The following is a 12,947-nucleotide window of genomic DNA, read 5'->3' on the forward strand; positions in this document are numbered from 1 at the left end:
TTGATATGCCCAAGGTACTTTGTTTAGGCTTTCTCGGATTTCGACAGGAATCCAACATCAATAATACTTCCTAAAATACTCATAATCACATTACATTACATTGACTAGGAAAATATGTTTAATGACAGCGAATGCCCTTTGATGGAATGCTCTGTATTTATACTTAATGCACTAAACATCTATACATCCCCATGTCGTTGAGTAAGAGAAAGCTTTATGTAACCAATTGAGCTTGTATTTTGTTAAGGACCACGCCCACAAATAGTTGGAAGGAACTTTCTCTCCAGTGATGACTGAGCCAAGGCAGAAAAGATGAATCTCTTCAATACGAAGGGTGTCATTATTTGTTTCTACATCAAGCAGTAGCAGTTCAGTCAGGAAAGCTAGTTTCAGATACTCAATGCTTATTTAAGTTTGTCATCATACAGCCGCAAAGTCAGCATGAGCTCGAAAGCAAGAACTATCGATAATGACCAAGTCCACGGAACTTTACAAACCATTCAATTTGGCTTACCAATTTTAACAAAAAGGACCATGATCAAGAACTAATAAAGACTTCCTACTTTACGAACCTTTATGAATTTGGTTTTTTATTTATTTACACACCTTGTTACTTGCTGGCATGTCGTTACTTGCTTCCACCACAGAATCCTGCTTAGGGTTCTTTTCAAAAACCACGTCAATTCCCTCAATTGTTTGACTTATAAGGACGATAGGAAACATATCATATAATTTATTGATATATTTATTAATTGTGATTTCTCGCGAAAAATTCAGAGATTTCAACGGTTCTTACCATAATTTTAGTACTTTGGTTTATGATAGTGGCAGAAGGATACATTCATTAATAAAACGGGAAGCACATTTTTATTGAATTAAATATTTATTGCTATGACTGATAATGTCTTTATGGAACCAGATCCATGGGCTTCATCTAGTACTTGGGGATCTCCAATCAAACCACTAACTTATGAGATTGCTCTAGGTAAGAATAATAATCATAATACTTGTAGGAGCATTTCTAATAAATAATTTCAGGAAACTCGTCTATTCCGTCTCAGTATAAAGAGTGCTGGGAAGAATTTCAAAAACTTGATCAATTTCTTTACCCAAACGCGTCTTTGTACTCCAAAATTTTTGAGATTCCAGACCACGTAATTGCAGAATTTCTAGGCTTGATTGAGTGTACGAACGAACCCTTACAACAAAGACAGTTTTTTTCTCTTTTAGCACTTGTCGCTTTCTATCAACTTGGAGTTCCCACTACACTGGAACAAATTCAAAAGCAAAGAAATGGTAAGTTTTTGTTTCCGAAATTTCGATTCACATTGTCCAAAATACTGACTTGTTCGCCCCAGTTTTACCTATCCTCCAAAGGTGTGACCTAAACCCATCTCTTCTTCACAACGAAACTGAAGCTCCCCTGTTCTCTAATCCTTCTACGATTAGCTCCACAAAAACTATCTCGAACCCTCTCCTCCTCTCTTCAAACTCTCAATTGCAAAACTCTCCTCCTCCCTTCCCTAATTTCCCTACTACTCCCTCACCGAAAGAAAGAAATGGTCATTCATACAATTATGATGATATATACAGGCGTTCCTCCTCCTCTTCTTCGAAATCAAATCGCTATGTTTCTCGTCCATCTTCTTCCTTAAGGGAGAGGATCGCCGAAGATGCATCTCATCCCCCAAGAAAAATTACATATGATGACTTTTGTACGACCAATTCTCCTATTTATTTGTCTCAACCCCTTTCAAACGGTTCATTAGAGTCTTTTCCTCAATCCTTAACTGATTCACCAAAGAACAACCAAAGTAGCTTCAGCCGGCGATATGCGAACACGATCCCTATTCTTAATAGAAACGAACTAAACGTTGATATTGATCTTGAACCTAGTGGTCCATTCTTTTATCGTCACAACAATTATATAATATCAGATTCACGCAATACTCGAGAGGTGCTAAGGCGGTATAGTGACTTTTATTGGTATGTATTGTTCCCTATAATATCTACTTATTTAAATCACTCTGTAGGATACTAATGAATCTTTAGGCTTCACTCTTATCTTGTCGAAAAATACCCTTGGAGAAGAGTTCCTTTGCTACGTAAGTAAATGATGGTTATTCCATTCTTTTCAAAATTAACAACTTTTTTAGCTTCAAAAAAATTCCATCGTAAGTAAATCCAACTTTTAGGATGCTCTCCCCTAACCAACATAGTTGCCAAGCGAACAGCATCCAGCAGAAATACGTTTTTAGAGTATAGAAGACAAGGTCTATATGACTTTGTAAATGATGTTGCTTATCACCCAATCTTTTCGAACGACGAAGTTGTTCAAGTATTTTTCAAAGAGCCTAATGTATGTGCTTTCGTTGTTTCAAGCGATGTTTGAGCGAATCATATGCTAATTTTTTAGGTATATAAAACTTGGAGAAGAGAAAACTATTCCTTCATAAAAGAAAGCATCGCTTCCTTTCTTCAGGATCCAATCGACTCTGTACCAGATGTATCAGAATCGTGTAAAGAGCGGCTTCTAAAGGCTGGTACGGCTTGCGGGATAGCAATTAATAATCAGGTGAACATTATTAGAATCTTTGAGAAAGCTATTTACACGATGGACCATCTTCATGATGATGTGAATCGTCTACAAAACTCTTTTAAGTGAGTATGAATGTTGAATTTCATTTTACTAACAAGGTTAGCTGCTTACTTGACAGTGGGATTTACCAACGGGTTTTTAATTCTGGTTTTGCACAAAGAGAAAGTAGTACTATGACTTTGGTCAGTAGACACGCCTACAATGTCGACACATTACAGCATCAGCAAAGTTTCACATTAAAGAATTCCTTTATTACGAATCTTACTCGGGAAACCAAAATGCTTATATCATTAAGGGTATGTTTTAGGTGTTTGATATGAGTATTAACAAGTAGCAACTGATTGAAAGAATGTCTACACCATTTAATACTGATTTAACAAAAATTAAGTTTTTAATATCTAATGACGAGAATTTGTTAAGAGAAGCTACGATACACGATTCAACGAATGGAAGAAACTCTGCTACTCTCGGCAGCCCTGAAAACCGAATTGAAAGTAATTTGCACAAGGTAATATATTTCTGGCTAGAAGTGAAACTAACATGATATGTAAGAAAAAACAATTATATGCCGATACCCTTCGGCAAAGATTCCAGATTGATCAATACCTCTATGAAGAAATAGAGTATCTACAAAATTACTTAACAATTCTCGGGAATCCTTACATCGATTATTGCAAACAGCGTATCAGGTACGAGGAGGAAGGGCTAAACATATGGCAGTCCTTGAGGCGTGATTTCGAAAATTTATATGCTTAATCCAATTTATTGAAAAGTTAATAGCTATAAGAATATACAAACAAAAAAGAAACCTGTATGTAAATAATAAAACGAGGCTTAAACCAGACCGTTGCTTAAGCGCATTTTAAATTAGATTTACGCTTCCACGTAAGGATGACTAAAAAAAGCATTTTAATAAGATCTACATATCTTGAGAGTTGGGGGGTTGTTTAAAGGGAAGAAATATCACGGCCAAAGAGGGAAGTACGGATCCAATCCAACATAACGTTGGTACGGTTACGAAGGGAATACAATTCGGAAAGATAGGCGGAGCGCCAGAAAAAGAAAGCAAGGTAACCACTGGCATGAATTTGCTTATCGAGGAAAGGAACATTCAAATCAGCGATTGCTTTTTCATGACCAACATAGGCAAGAGAGCCTTGGTGAGAATATTTGAAAGGACGGAAGACCTTAGTAGAAGCGTGCTTCTCATTAGCGAGAGAGATGAGAGCGGCGGAATCTAATTCCTCACCAACGGCAATATGTCTGTCGATGCGAGGTTTTTCAAAGTCAAGGGAACCAAGTTTGTTGAACAATTGACCAAGGAAAGCACCTTGTTGAGACGCGACTTGAGCAGTAGGGGCATAAGCAGTGGAAGTGCAGTCACCAAGGGCAAAGACGTCTTGCATACCATTGACTTGCATGTAATCATCAACGATCAAACCACGGCGGTTGGTTTGTTCATCCAAAGAATGGATGACTTTGTTGATGAGAGGACGAGGTCGGTTACCACCAGCCCAAACCAAGAGTCCAAAAGGAATAGCCTCCTCGACTTTATTGCCTTCGGGGTCTTTGACTTCGACGATGATGTTGTCCGGGGTGACTTCCTTGAGGGCAGTGTTGGTTCTGATGTTGATGTTGGTTTTAGCGAAAAGAGACTTGGTATATTCACGTAACTTGCTGCTGAACATGGGAAGAACGGAAGGCAAAGCTTCGATTAGGGTTACAGAGAAATCGTTAGCAAGTTCAGGGTACCAAGATTTAAGATCATCCTTGATGAAATCAGCCATTTCACCAGCGAATTCCATACCGGTGGGACCACCACCGACGACGACGAAGTGAACGTAACGGCGACGGGTTTCAGGATCAAGGTTCTTGAACTGAGCCTGTTCGAGACACTTCATGATACGGGTGCGAATTTTTTGGGAATCCCACATTTCCTTCAAAAAGCAACCATGCTCTTCGATTCCGGGGATGCCAAAAGTTTGGGTTTCGGCACCGACGGAGCTGACCAAGTAGTCGTAATTAATTTGCTCGACCAACTCCTGACCATCAGAAGTTTGTCTACGGATTTCGACGACCTTGCTATCTTTATCGATGTCGCTGCACTCGGCCTCATAGAACTTGACGAAGTGAGACTTGTGACGGAGAAGATAGCGAATGGGTTGGACAATGCTACGGCTATGAACGGAACCAGTGGCGGTAGAAGGCAAAAGAGAGGTGAAGAGGAAATAGTTTCTGGGGGAGACGACGACGACATTGTAAAGAGAGCTATCGATCGTTCGGAGGATGGAGGTGGCACCCCAACCGGCACCCAAAATGACCAGAGTTTTTTTGGAAGGGTCAGGGAAAGGTTGCTTTTCATCGGGATGACGGAATCTGTAGATGGAAACACCATAGCAAAAGACGCTAGCAGCAATCAGACCCAAACCGACTCGCTTTGTAATCTTCCAGCGTTTGCTTGGAAGAGGAGAAGGGGAAGCAGTTTGCTTGGCAGAGGAGGAAGCATTTGCTCTAGGGCGAGACGTGTTGAAGAAGCGTGCCTTGAGAGCAAAAGTAGATGGCGACGACGTGTTGACAAAGGGGGAACGGAGTCCAGCGACACGTCTATTCAAAGATTGCGAAAATAGTTTTGCAAGAGTCATTGTGAAAAGCAAGAAGACCTATTTCAATCGTATAAAAGATTGAGAAGAGAGAGGAGGGATTGAGAAAGTAATAGAATGAGAGAAGAGGAGGGGGGGGAGGAAAAATACGTAAACAACAATTCTTTTGCTTTGTTGTTTAAAATGAAGAAAAAGAAAAAAGACGGTTTTTTTTATAAAATCAAAAGATTTCTTTCAAAAAAAAAAAAACGAAAAACGAAAACAAAACAAATTTGAAAAAGACAAAGAAAACAAATGAGAAAAGCAAAGCAAAGCAAAATAAAACAAAACAAAACAAACCAAATTTTCTTCTACCAAGGGTATTTCAATTTAAATTAAAATTAAATTTGAATAAAGGAAAGGGGGGAGGGAAAGAGTGAAATCACACTCTGTAACCAAATCTGATAATAAGTATAAGAATAAGAATAAGAATAGAAAACCGCAAGAAGGAGAAGAAAGACAAGAATCTAAAAACCCCACAGTGAATAAAACAACAATACGAATGTTTTCGCAAATGTGATTTTAAGAGCCAAGAAGACTTTTATAATCACGGCAAGTGTCTATCTTGTCCTGAAAACAAACAAAAAGAAGAAAAAGAAAAAGAAAAAAGACAGAATTTGTATATATGTGTCTAAATGTAGTAAAAATAGAGAGAGAGAGGTGTGTATGTAAGTGTTTGGAAGAGGAAAGGAAACTACGGAAAAGGAAAATTATAAAAACACAAGAGAAAAAAAAATGTCGACTAGAGATATGCTCTTCTAACTCTAGACCACTGGAGAGCGGGAACAGGATGACTGCTAAAATAGAGGATTTTGTATTCCCAGTGGTTCGCCGTGTTCGCCTTTTCAAGCGTTCTTGTTGGGGTATCAATGTGAGGAGACGACCAATAAGCGAAACGATTGCGGGAGGGACAAACTCTACATTTCAGACAGCGACAATGTTTATGTAAACAAATCCATATCGGATTATCTAATGTCTATAGATTGGAAAAGGAAGAAAGCATTGAACCGTCGGTTGGTATTTCTTTTTTTTTCTTTTTCTTTTTCTTTTTCTTCTTTTTGTATTTGTATTTGTAATTTTTTGTTTTTCGTGTCTCTTGACTCATTTCATTTTTAGCTCTTTTTGTCTCGTTTTGCTTCTTCGTCAATCAGCTGGGATTGGGTTTGTCGGTGTTCTGGATTTAGCTTCTGTCGCGTCTTGAAACATTTTTTCCGAGAATGCTTGCTCGGTCCCGGAAACGTCCGATTCGTCTTTTGTTGCGTAAAGCGAACGATATGACGTTACCTTTATTCATGAAAGTATTTCGCGGATGAAAAGGTTTACGTCACTATGAAACGTTAAAAGAATGTTATTCCATCTAAGCGAGTCGATTGCTTGACGTCTCGTACGAGCAGCACGGAGGGACGAGAACGGACGAGAACTGACGAGAGTAAGTTGAGAGTGCGATAGGCATTGTCATGAAAGAGGAGCACAGGAGCGGAGGAGCAGAGGTGGTGGGTTGGGTCGAGTGGGGGTAGAGCATTCTAAAGACACAAGACAGAGAGGTTTAAAAAAGGAAATGGGGGTTTGAGATGGGGTGTGAAATGGGGGTCCACGTTCGCTCTTGTGTCTCTGCATTGGATCCTTTGAAATCGATGGCTTGTATTCCTATTTTATGGAAATATATTCTCTTTCATTATCTGTTCGAATTATAGAATTATAAAATAGAATCGTACAATAATAGAATAATAGGATAATAAATGAATCAAATTCTCATTCTTTTGGTCACGACTTGCAATTTGCAGATTGCATGTCATTGTATGACCCTGTTGGTACAATGCGTACCCCAGCCAGTGAAGCCAATCTAGCCATGGTCGCTCTCTTCTCTACAAGCCTAGTCTACGACTCGTCTGCGACTTGCCGTAACCTGTGACTTTTGGTAAACAAAGCATAAAAGTAGAGACAAATAAAAAATAGAAAATAGAAAATTAAAATAAAAACAATAATCGATAATCGATAATCGATAAAAACCAGTTTTAGTGCATCATCAATCTCATTATAAACAATTTACTTTTTTCCTCTCCTCTCCCTTATGGTACATACACATACTCGTTGCCATCTTGTCGTTCTAGGTATTCCTTGTTAAGCAATTTTTCAATCGTCGACTTGATATCCGATATCTCTGGAACACCCCGATCCTTGGAAATCTCTATTGTCTTTTCTACAAGCTGGTCATGACTTAGTCGTTCGTTTTGTTTCATAATCCGCACCACCGCGGCTTGTAGCTCAAACTGTCTGTCTTGCACCACTTGCTCTTGTACTTCTTCACTTTCCTGCCGTTCATCCTTCAGGTAAATCTGATTGATCTTGATTCGGTACAACTTGTCTGTAAATTTCTCATTCACATAAAACTTCGTCTCCGGCTTCGGTACTTTTCCCTTCGGAACCATCACCAGCGGCCGTACACGAACGCAACTCAACGATTGCAACGTTCTCGTCAAATCCGCCTCTGACAATTCCGTCGCTTTCTGCAAATCCCGATACGTAAGTCCTTCCCCAGGTGCGCATCCATTAAACTTCAACAAAACACACGCTTGAAACAACGATATGCTAAGCTCCTTGTTGCCCAGAGGAAATCGCGCTTTCACCAAACAATGTCCCAGCGATGGCAGCCATCGAATCTGTTTGCTCGTTTGCTTTGCCAGATAGAATTTCTCAAATTGCTGTATATCTTCTTGCATGTCCTCCGGCAACCGTACATGCCCTTCCGGATACGCCGGCCAATACGCCTGCGACAACACGTTCACATACAAATCTCGGTGAAGATTTTTTGACAACTTGGATTGTTGGAATGAACTCGAAAACTCTTTCGACAAATTTATATCCCTAAACATCCCTTCCAATGCATGCGTAAACTGACTTCCGCACGTCTTTTTTAGCATCTCCAACAGCAGCCGCTCGTTTTGCGAACTCGCCGATTTGTTAAGCAATAGCCGCTTCGCAATGTCCCGCTTGTAAAACGCTTCAAATACATCTTTGCTTGCAACATATCGAAATATATCTAATAGCGTTTCGAAAATTTCCAGTAAAGGCGTGCCCTTCGTTACCTGCTCCCCATACCGAAGTAAATAATCAATATACTTGGCTATAGACTTTGCCGGTGCTTCTCTGCGTTTTCCCGATCCACCATTGATAAATGTTTCAAACGATTTCCGCATTGCATACGATAACGCTTCATCGTTGGAAAAAGCCTTCTCTATCACCGTTTGCAAGAAAGTATGCAATGACAGCATATTCGGTACTAACACATCTTCATCTTTTTCGTCATTCACAAGCTCAAACCCGATCTCTGTGAGGCAATTAGACCACGGTTGGACTAATTCCGATGTTTCTGAAGTCAGATGGAGGAGAGAGTATAAACGTTTGCACGAATCTAAATCGCGATCGCAAACAAATTTTCGAATGCCATTCACTAACATAGGTAAATGGCTTTGGATCAGCCGATTTTGTAACGTTTCAAGAATATCCTTTTGATGTCGAACTAAATCAAATTCTTTTATGACCAACAATTCGTAATCTAGGCTTTGCTGAACATACAGCAAGTATTCATTCATCGAAACCGTCTTTATGCGATCCTCGGATTGAGATTGGTAAAATTGGTCCAAAAAACAAAGGTACATCGGCATAAATACGAGTCCATAGTATTGGACACGATGAAGGATTAACATCGCTTCTTGTAGGCAACCACGATCAATTTGTTTTCCTGAATGAATCTCTTCATAAAGCTTCAAAACGTCATTCAAAAACGGAACTTGAATGGTCTTCGTACTCAAAAGCTCATCACGAAATAGAGAAAGGGCGAAATCTCCTACTGTAGGAAACTCTGGGGATTTTGCAAGAAACGTCTTGTCCATGTAATAAAAGACGTTTTGGACAGTTTCTACCCGCTCCATCCATTGCTTCCAATGCCGGACTACGATGGAGCAAGCATTGACTTCGTCTGTCTTGTGGGAAATGGAGGCCAGGCAAGCATCTGTTAGTAACTGAATACCGGATGTAAAGTGATTTTGCAATAAAGTAAAGCAGCGGTAAGCCTGATTGGCCTTGGTTAAGTTTTCAATGCCTGAATATAGTTCTTGATAGCCAGTCTTCAAACCCAAGCCTGCCATAATGACCTGCAGAGCAATGTCTAGTTGCTGGATCATAACATTATAATATTTTTCTTGTCGCTGTTTGGATTTCAGAGGGTCAAACCCTTTGATAACAATCCTTTTGGCTTCCGTAGGCATATTAATAAAATTCTTACTTTATTAGCAAGGAGGAACGTATGAGTCAAGTTTGGGTACCCTCCGTAAGAAACGTCAATATATCTTTAATACACGAAATGAAAAGGCTATCCGTGAGAATAACGTACAGCTTTGTCCTTTTCTCCAGCAATAAAGCACTATGGGCAGTTAAATGAACCCTAGGTGAATGAAATTAATTAGAATTAAGTACAAGTGTAACGTCGAGAATGAAAGAAAAAAGATATCGCACCGCTAGTTTCCTCAGCAAACCTTTACACTCAAAATTAAAAGAAAATGAATGAAAAGTTAATTCGCAGACGCCTATTAATGCATATACAAAGCTATATTGTTGCGCTTTTCAATACGCCGGTTATGTTGGGTGAAGAAAGTGAATTCCTCTATGTACAAATATTTCCTTTTTATTATTAATGAGAAAAACTTCCCAAAAGTTATTTCTTGTTCCTTCCCTTTTGGTAAATCGCTGTTAAGAACTGCTTGGAAAGCCTACTTCGTCTTAGCAAAAACCATTATTTCTCAGATTTTCTATATACTTATATATAATTGGAGTATTATACAAACGAAAATCAACGAAACATAATAAAAATGAAAGAAAAAAAAAACAATCATTCCCAATACCTTCCTTGTTCCATTTAAACGCTTTTTTCCTTGTTCCTTGTTCCTTAAAATAGAATACAAAAGTTTTCACAGGGGTGATAAATACTGTTGTGTTTGTGTTTAATGCGGTTGTTTTTTTTTTTGACTTTGGCATATATTTACACATAAATAATTCCAAACACCTGGCATAGGGATTAAAACAATCCCAATCTGATTTCCATATCATTCCTTACCCTCGTATCCCTTTTTTGATACCCTTAATTACTTTATTGTAAATTATATTTGTAGAATGGCATGGAGTCAGCTGGAAATCAGCAAACCGCATTTAGCATATGCTATTTTAGGAGGGTTCACCTCTCTTTTCATGCTTTGCTCGTTGATTATAAAAGAAAAGTTGTATATAGGTGAAGCTAGTAAGTACCTGGCTATTAGGCGAGTCAATTGCTACCGGTATTTGTTATCCTGGTAACCTTTATTTGTCTAATCCATCTTTTCTTTGTTTGTAGTCCTACTAGTTACTAACCTGTTTAGCAATCGCAACTATTTGCGGGTTAATTTTCGGTCCCCATGCTGCAAAAATTTTTGTACCCACGAGCTGGGGAAACTCAGATTATATTACTTTAGAACTTGCGCGTATCTTATTAATTGTTCAAGTGTTCGCTGCAGGGGTTGAACTTCCTAGGGCTTATATGCTGAGGCATTGGCGTAGCATGTTGATCATGCTGCTTCCTGTTATGGTATTTGGCTGGTTGGTCACCTGTGGATTTATGTTTGCTTTAATTCCCCGTCTCAGTTTTCTCGAAGCCCTCACTATATCTGCATGCGTTACTGCAACAGATCCTGTTTTAGCATCGTCTATTGTCGGCAGAGGCAAATTCGCTCGCCGCGTTCCCGGTCATTTACGAAATATGCTGTTGGCTGAATCTGGTTGTAATGATGGCATGGCTATTCCTTTCCTTTACCTCGGTCTCTACCTTATAATTGATAAGCCAGCTAGACATGCTGGACGCGATTGGGTATTACTTATTATTCTCTACGAGTGCGTTTTCGGTTGCTTCCTTGGAGCCGTAATTGGCGTAATAGCTCGCAAGGCTATTAAATTTTCAGAACGCAGAGGTTTGATGGATCGTGAAAGTTTTCTTGTATTTTACTTTGTTTTGGCTGTGTTCTGCAGTGGTGTCGGTACAATTATTGGCGTTGATGATCTCCTCGTTTCTTTCTGTGCTGGTGCTGCTTTTTCTTGGGACAAATGGTTTTCAAAAAAGACTGAAGAGTCTCATGTATCCAACGTTATTGACTTGCTTCTCAATCTTTCATTCTTTGTTTATATTGGCGCTATTATGCCTTGGGAGCAATTTCACATGCCTAATTTGGATCTTAGTGTTTGGCGTCTTGTAGTTTTGGCCATCTGCGTGTTAATAGGCAGGAGGATTCCCGCCGTTCTTGCCTTTAAAAAATTGATACCTGACATTATTAACTGGAGAGAAGCTTTGTTTGCCGGACACTTTGGCCCTATCGGAGTTGGTGCTATATATACTTGTCTTTTGGCTAGGGCCGAGCTTGAGCATGATGAAACTATACCTACCTCTGATCTTCCGCATGAGGGTGATCCTAACTATTATATTGTTACTGTAATGTGGCCTGTTGTTTGCTTCTTGGTCCTAAGCTCAATTATCGTTCATGGTAGTAGTATTGCTTTCTTTATGCTTGGCAAGCGCATAAACACTATTGCTCTTACTTTAACCAAAACCAGAGATTCACACTTCGCCTTTAATCTTCCTAGAGTTAATCAAGGTCAAAGCTTGCCCTTAAAGCGAGGAAACAGCGTACGTTCTGGTGCCGCTCCTTCTATGGTTTCTTCCATTAGGCGTCGACATCCTGTTAATATTCAAGAAGATGAAGAGTCAATTGACGCATCATCCTCCATTTCTGCTCCAGTTCCTGCACATGTTCGGCCTCAGCATGTTGAATCTCATCCCGAAGACCAAGGTGAGCATGATGAAGAACCTGTTCCTGCGACCAAAGATTATGGTAGAGAGCATCGCCTTTCTAATGAAGAGGATAGAGAGGAAGAGATAAATCCAGGGAACCAAAGCTACATGATTGGAAATGATCTTGTGCAGGAGGATTCTGAAGGTAATATTATATCACGTTCACGGTCAGGTGCTGATGGCGTTGAAAGATCACTCGATGATGAAAATGAAAATACGAAAGAAGAGGTCGCGTCTAATGGCAATAAGTCACAGTCTAAATTTCGTCAATTTTTTAAGAATCTTCACGACGCCTTTGAGCGTAATTATCACGTACCAGATAGCGACGAAAGAGATATTGGACAAGAAGAAGCTAGTATTGAGAATATTGTTCCCAGAAGAGAAAGAAGGAGGTCTGATGCTTATTCACGTGAGAACAGTGTTGAGAGACAACGTCGTGAAGAAGTGTTAGGAAACATGGGAGACAGTGAAGATGAAGCGGAGGAACGTCCTGGTATAGATCCTAGAGAAGTTCGAGATGAACCAAATAATTTACCCAATGATAATGGATCCGATCACTTTACTGAGAGACTTAACCCTCATCCAGCGTCCGCTCGTTCGCATCATGAACAATCTCCAGACAGATCTGAAAGTACTGTTAATAATGAAGAAAAAGGAGATGAAGATGAAGAAGAATCCCAGCAAAATAAACCAAATATTCGATTTTTGGATTTACCTACTCCGCGACCAAGCGGTCGCAGAAAATCATATACATCTTATCGTCGCAGTTCAATTGGAAGTGGATACCAAAGAGGTTAGTCTCAACGAAGGTCCGTAAAGAAAGCTCTTGTTCTATTTA

The 12,947-nt window shown here is 39.5% G+C and overlaps 4 protein-coding genes across 4 annotated transcripts; 2 read left to right on the plus strand and 2 right to left on the minus strand.

The window, feature by feature from the left end:
- Window positions 1–891: 891 nt before the first annotated feature.
- On the plus strand, window positions 892–3,355 carry mvp1 (sorting nexin Mvp1; the record flags this gene model as incomplete). The annotated part of the gene is made up of 9 exons (XM_056182136.1): window positions 892–985; window positions 1,039–1,296; window positions 1,359–1,986; window positions 2,053–2,105; window positions 2,220–2,359; window positions 2,417–2,661; window positions 2,703–2,895; window positions 2,934–3,107; window positions 3,152–3,355. The coding sequence occupies 9 exons, from the start codon at window positions 892–894 to the stop codon at window positions 3,353–3,355; spliced, it is 1,989 nt and encodes a 662-aa protein (XP_056038664.1).
- Window positions 3,356–3,546: 191 nt separating this feature from the next.
- Window positions 3,547–5,241, minus strand: nde1 (external mitochondrial NADH dehydrogenase (ubiquinone) Nde1/Nde2; the record flags this gene model as incomplete). The annotated part of the gene is made up of 1 exon (XM_056182137.1): window positions 3,547–5,241. The coding sequence occupies one exon, from the start codon at window positions 5,239–5,241 to the stop codon at window positions 3,547–3,549; it is 1,695 nt and encodes a 564-aa protein (XP_056038663.1).
- Window positions 5,242–7,307: 2,066 nt separating this feature from the next.
- Window positions 7,308–9,506, minus strand: cul4 (cullin 4; the record flags this gene model as incomplete). Its single annotated transcript, XM_056182138.1, has 1 exon — window positions 7,308–9,506. The coding sequence occupies one exon, from the start codon at window positions 9,504–9,506 to the stop codon at window positions 7,308–7,310; it is 2,199 nt and encodes a 732-aa protein (XP_056038662.1).
- Window positions 9,507–10,407: 901 nt separating this feature from the next.
- On the plus strand, window positions 10,408–12,907 carry sod22 (plasma membrane sodium ion/proton antiporter Sod22; the record flags this gene model as incomplete). The annotated part of the gene is made up of 2 exons (XM_056182139.1): window positions 10,408–10,531; window positions 10,650–12,907. 2 exons carry the CDS (start codon window positions 10,408–10,410, stop codon window positions 12,905–12,907), a joined length of 2,382 nt encoding a protein of 793 aa, XP_056038667.1.
- Window positions 12,908–12,947: the final 40 nt, after the last annotated feature.

The sequence above is a fragment of the Schizosaccharomyces osmophilus genome, chromosome 2 (genome assembly GCF_027921745.1).
Source record: "Schizosaccharomyces osmophilus chromosome 2, complete sequence".
Classification (NCBI taxonomy): Eukaryota; Fungi; Ascomycota; class Schizosaccharomycetes; order Schizosaccharomycetales; family Schizosaccharomycetaceae; genus Schizosaccharomyces; species Schizosaccharomyces osmophilus.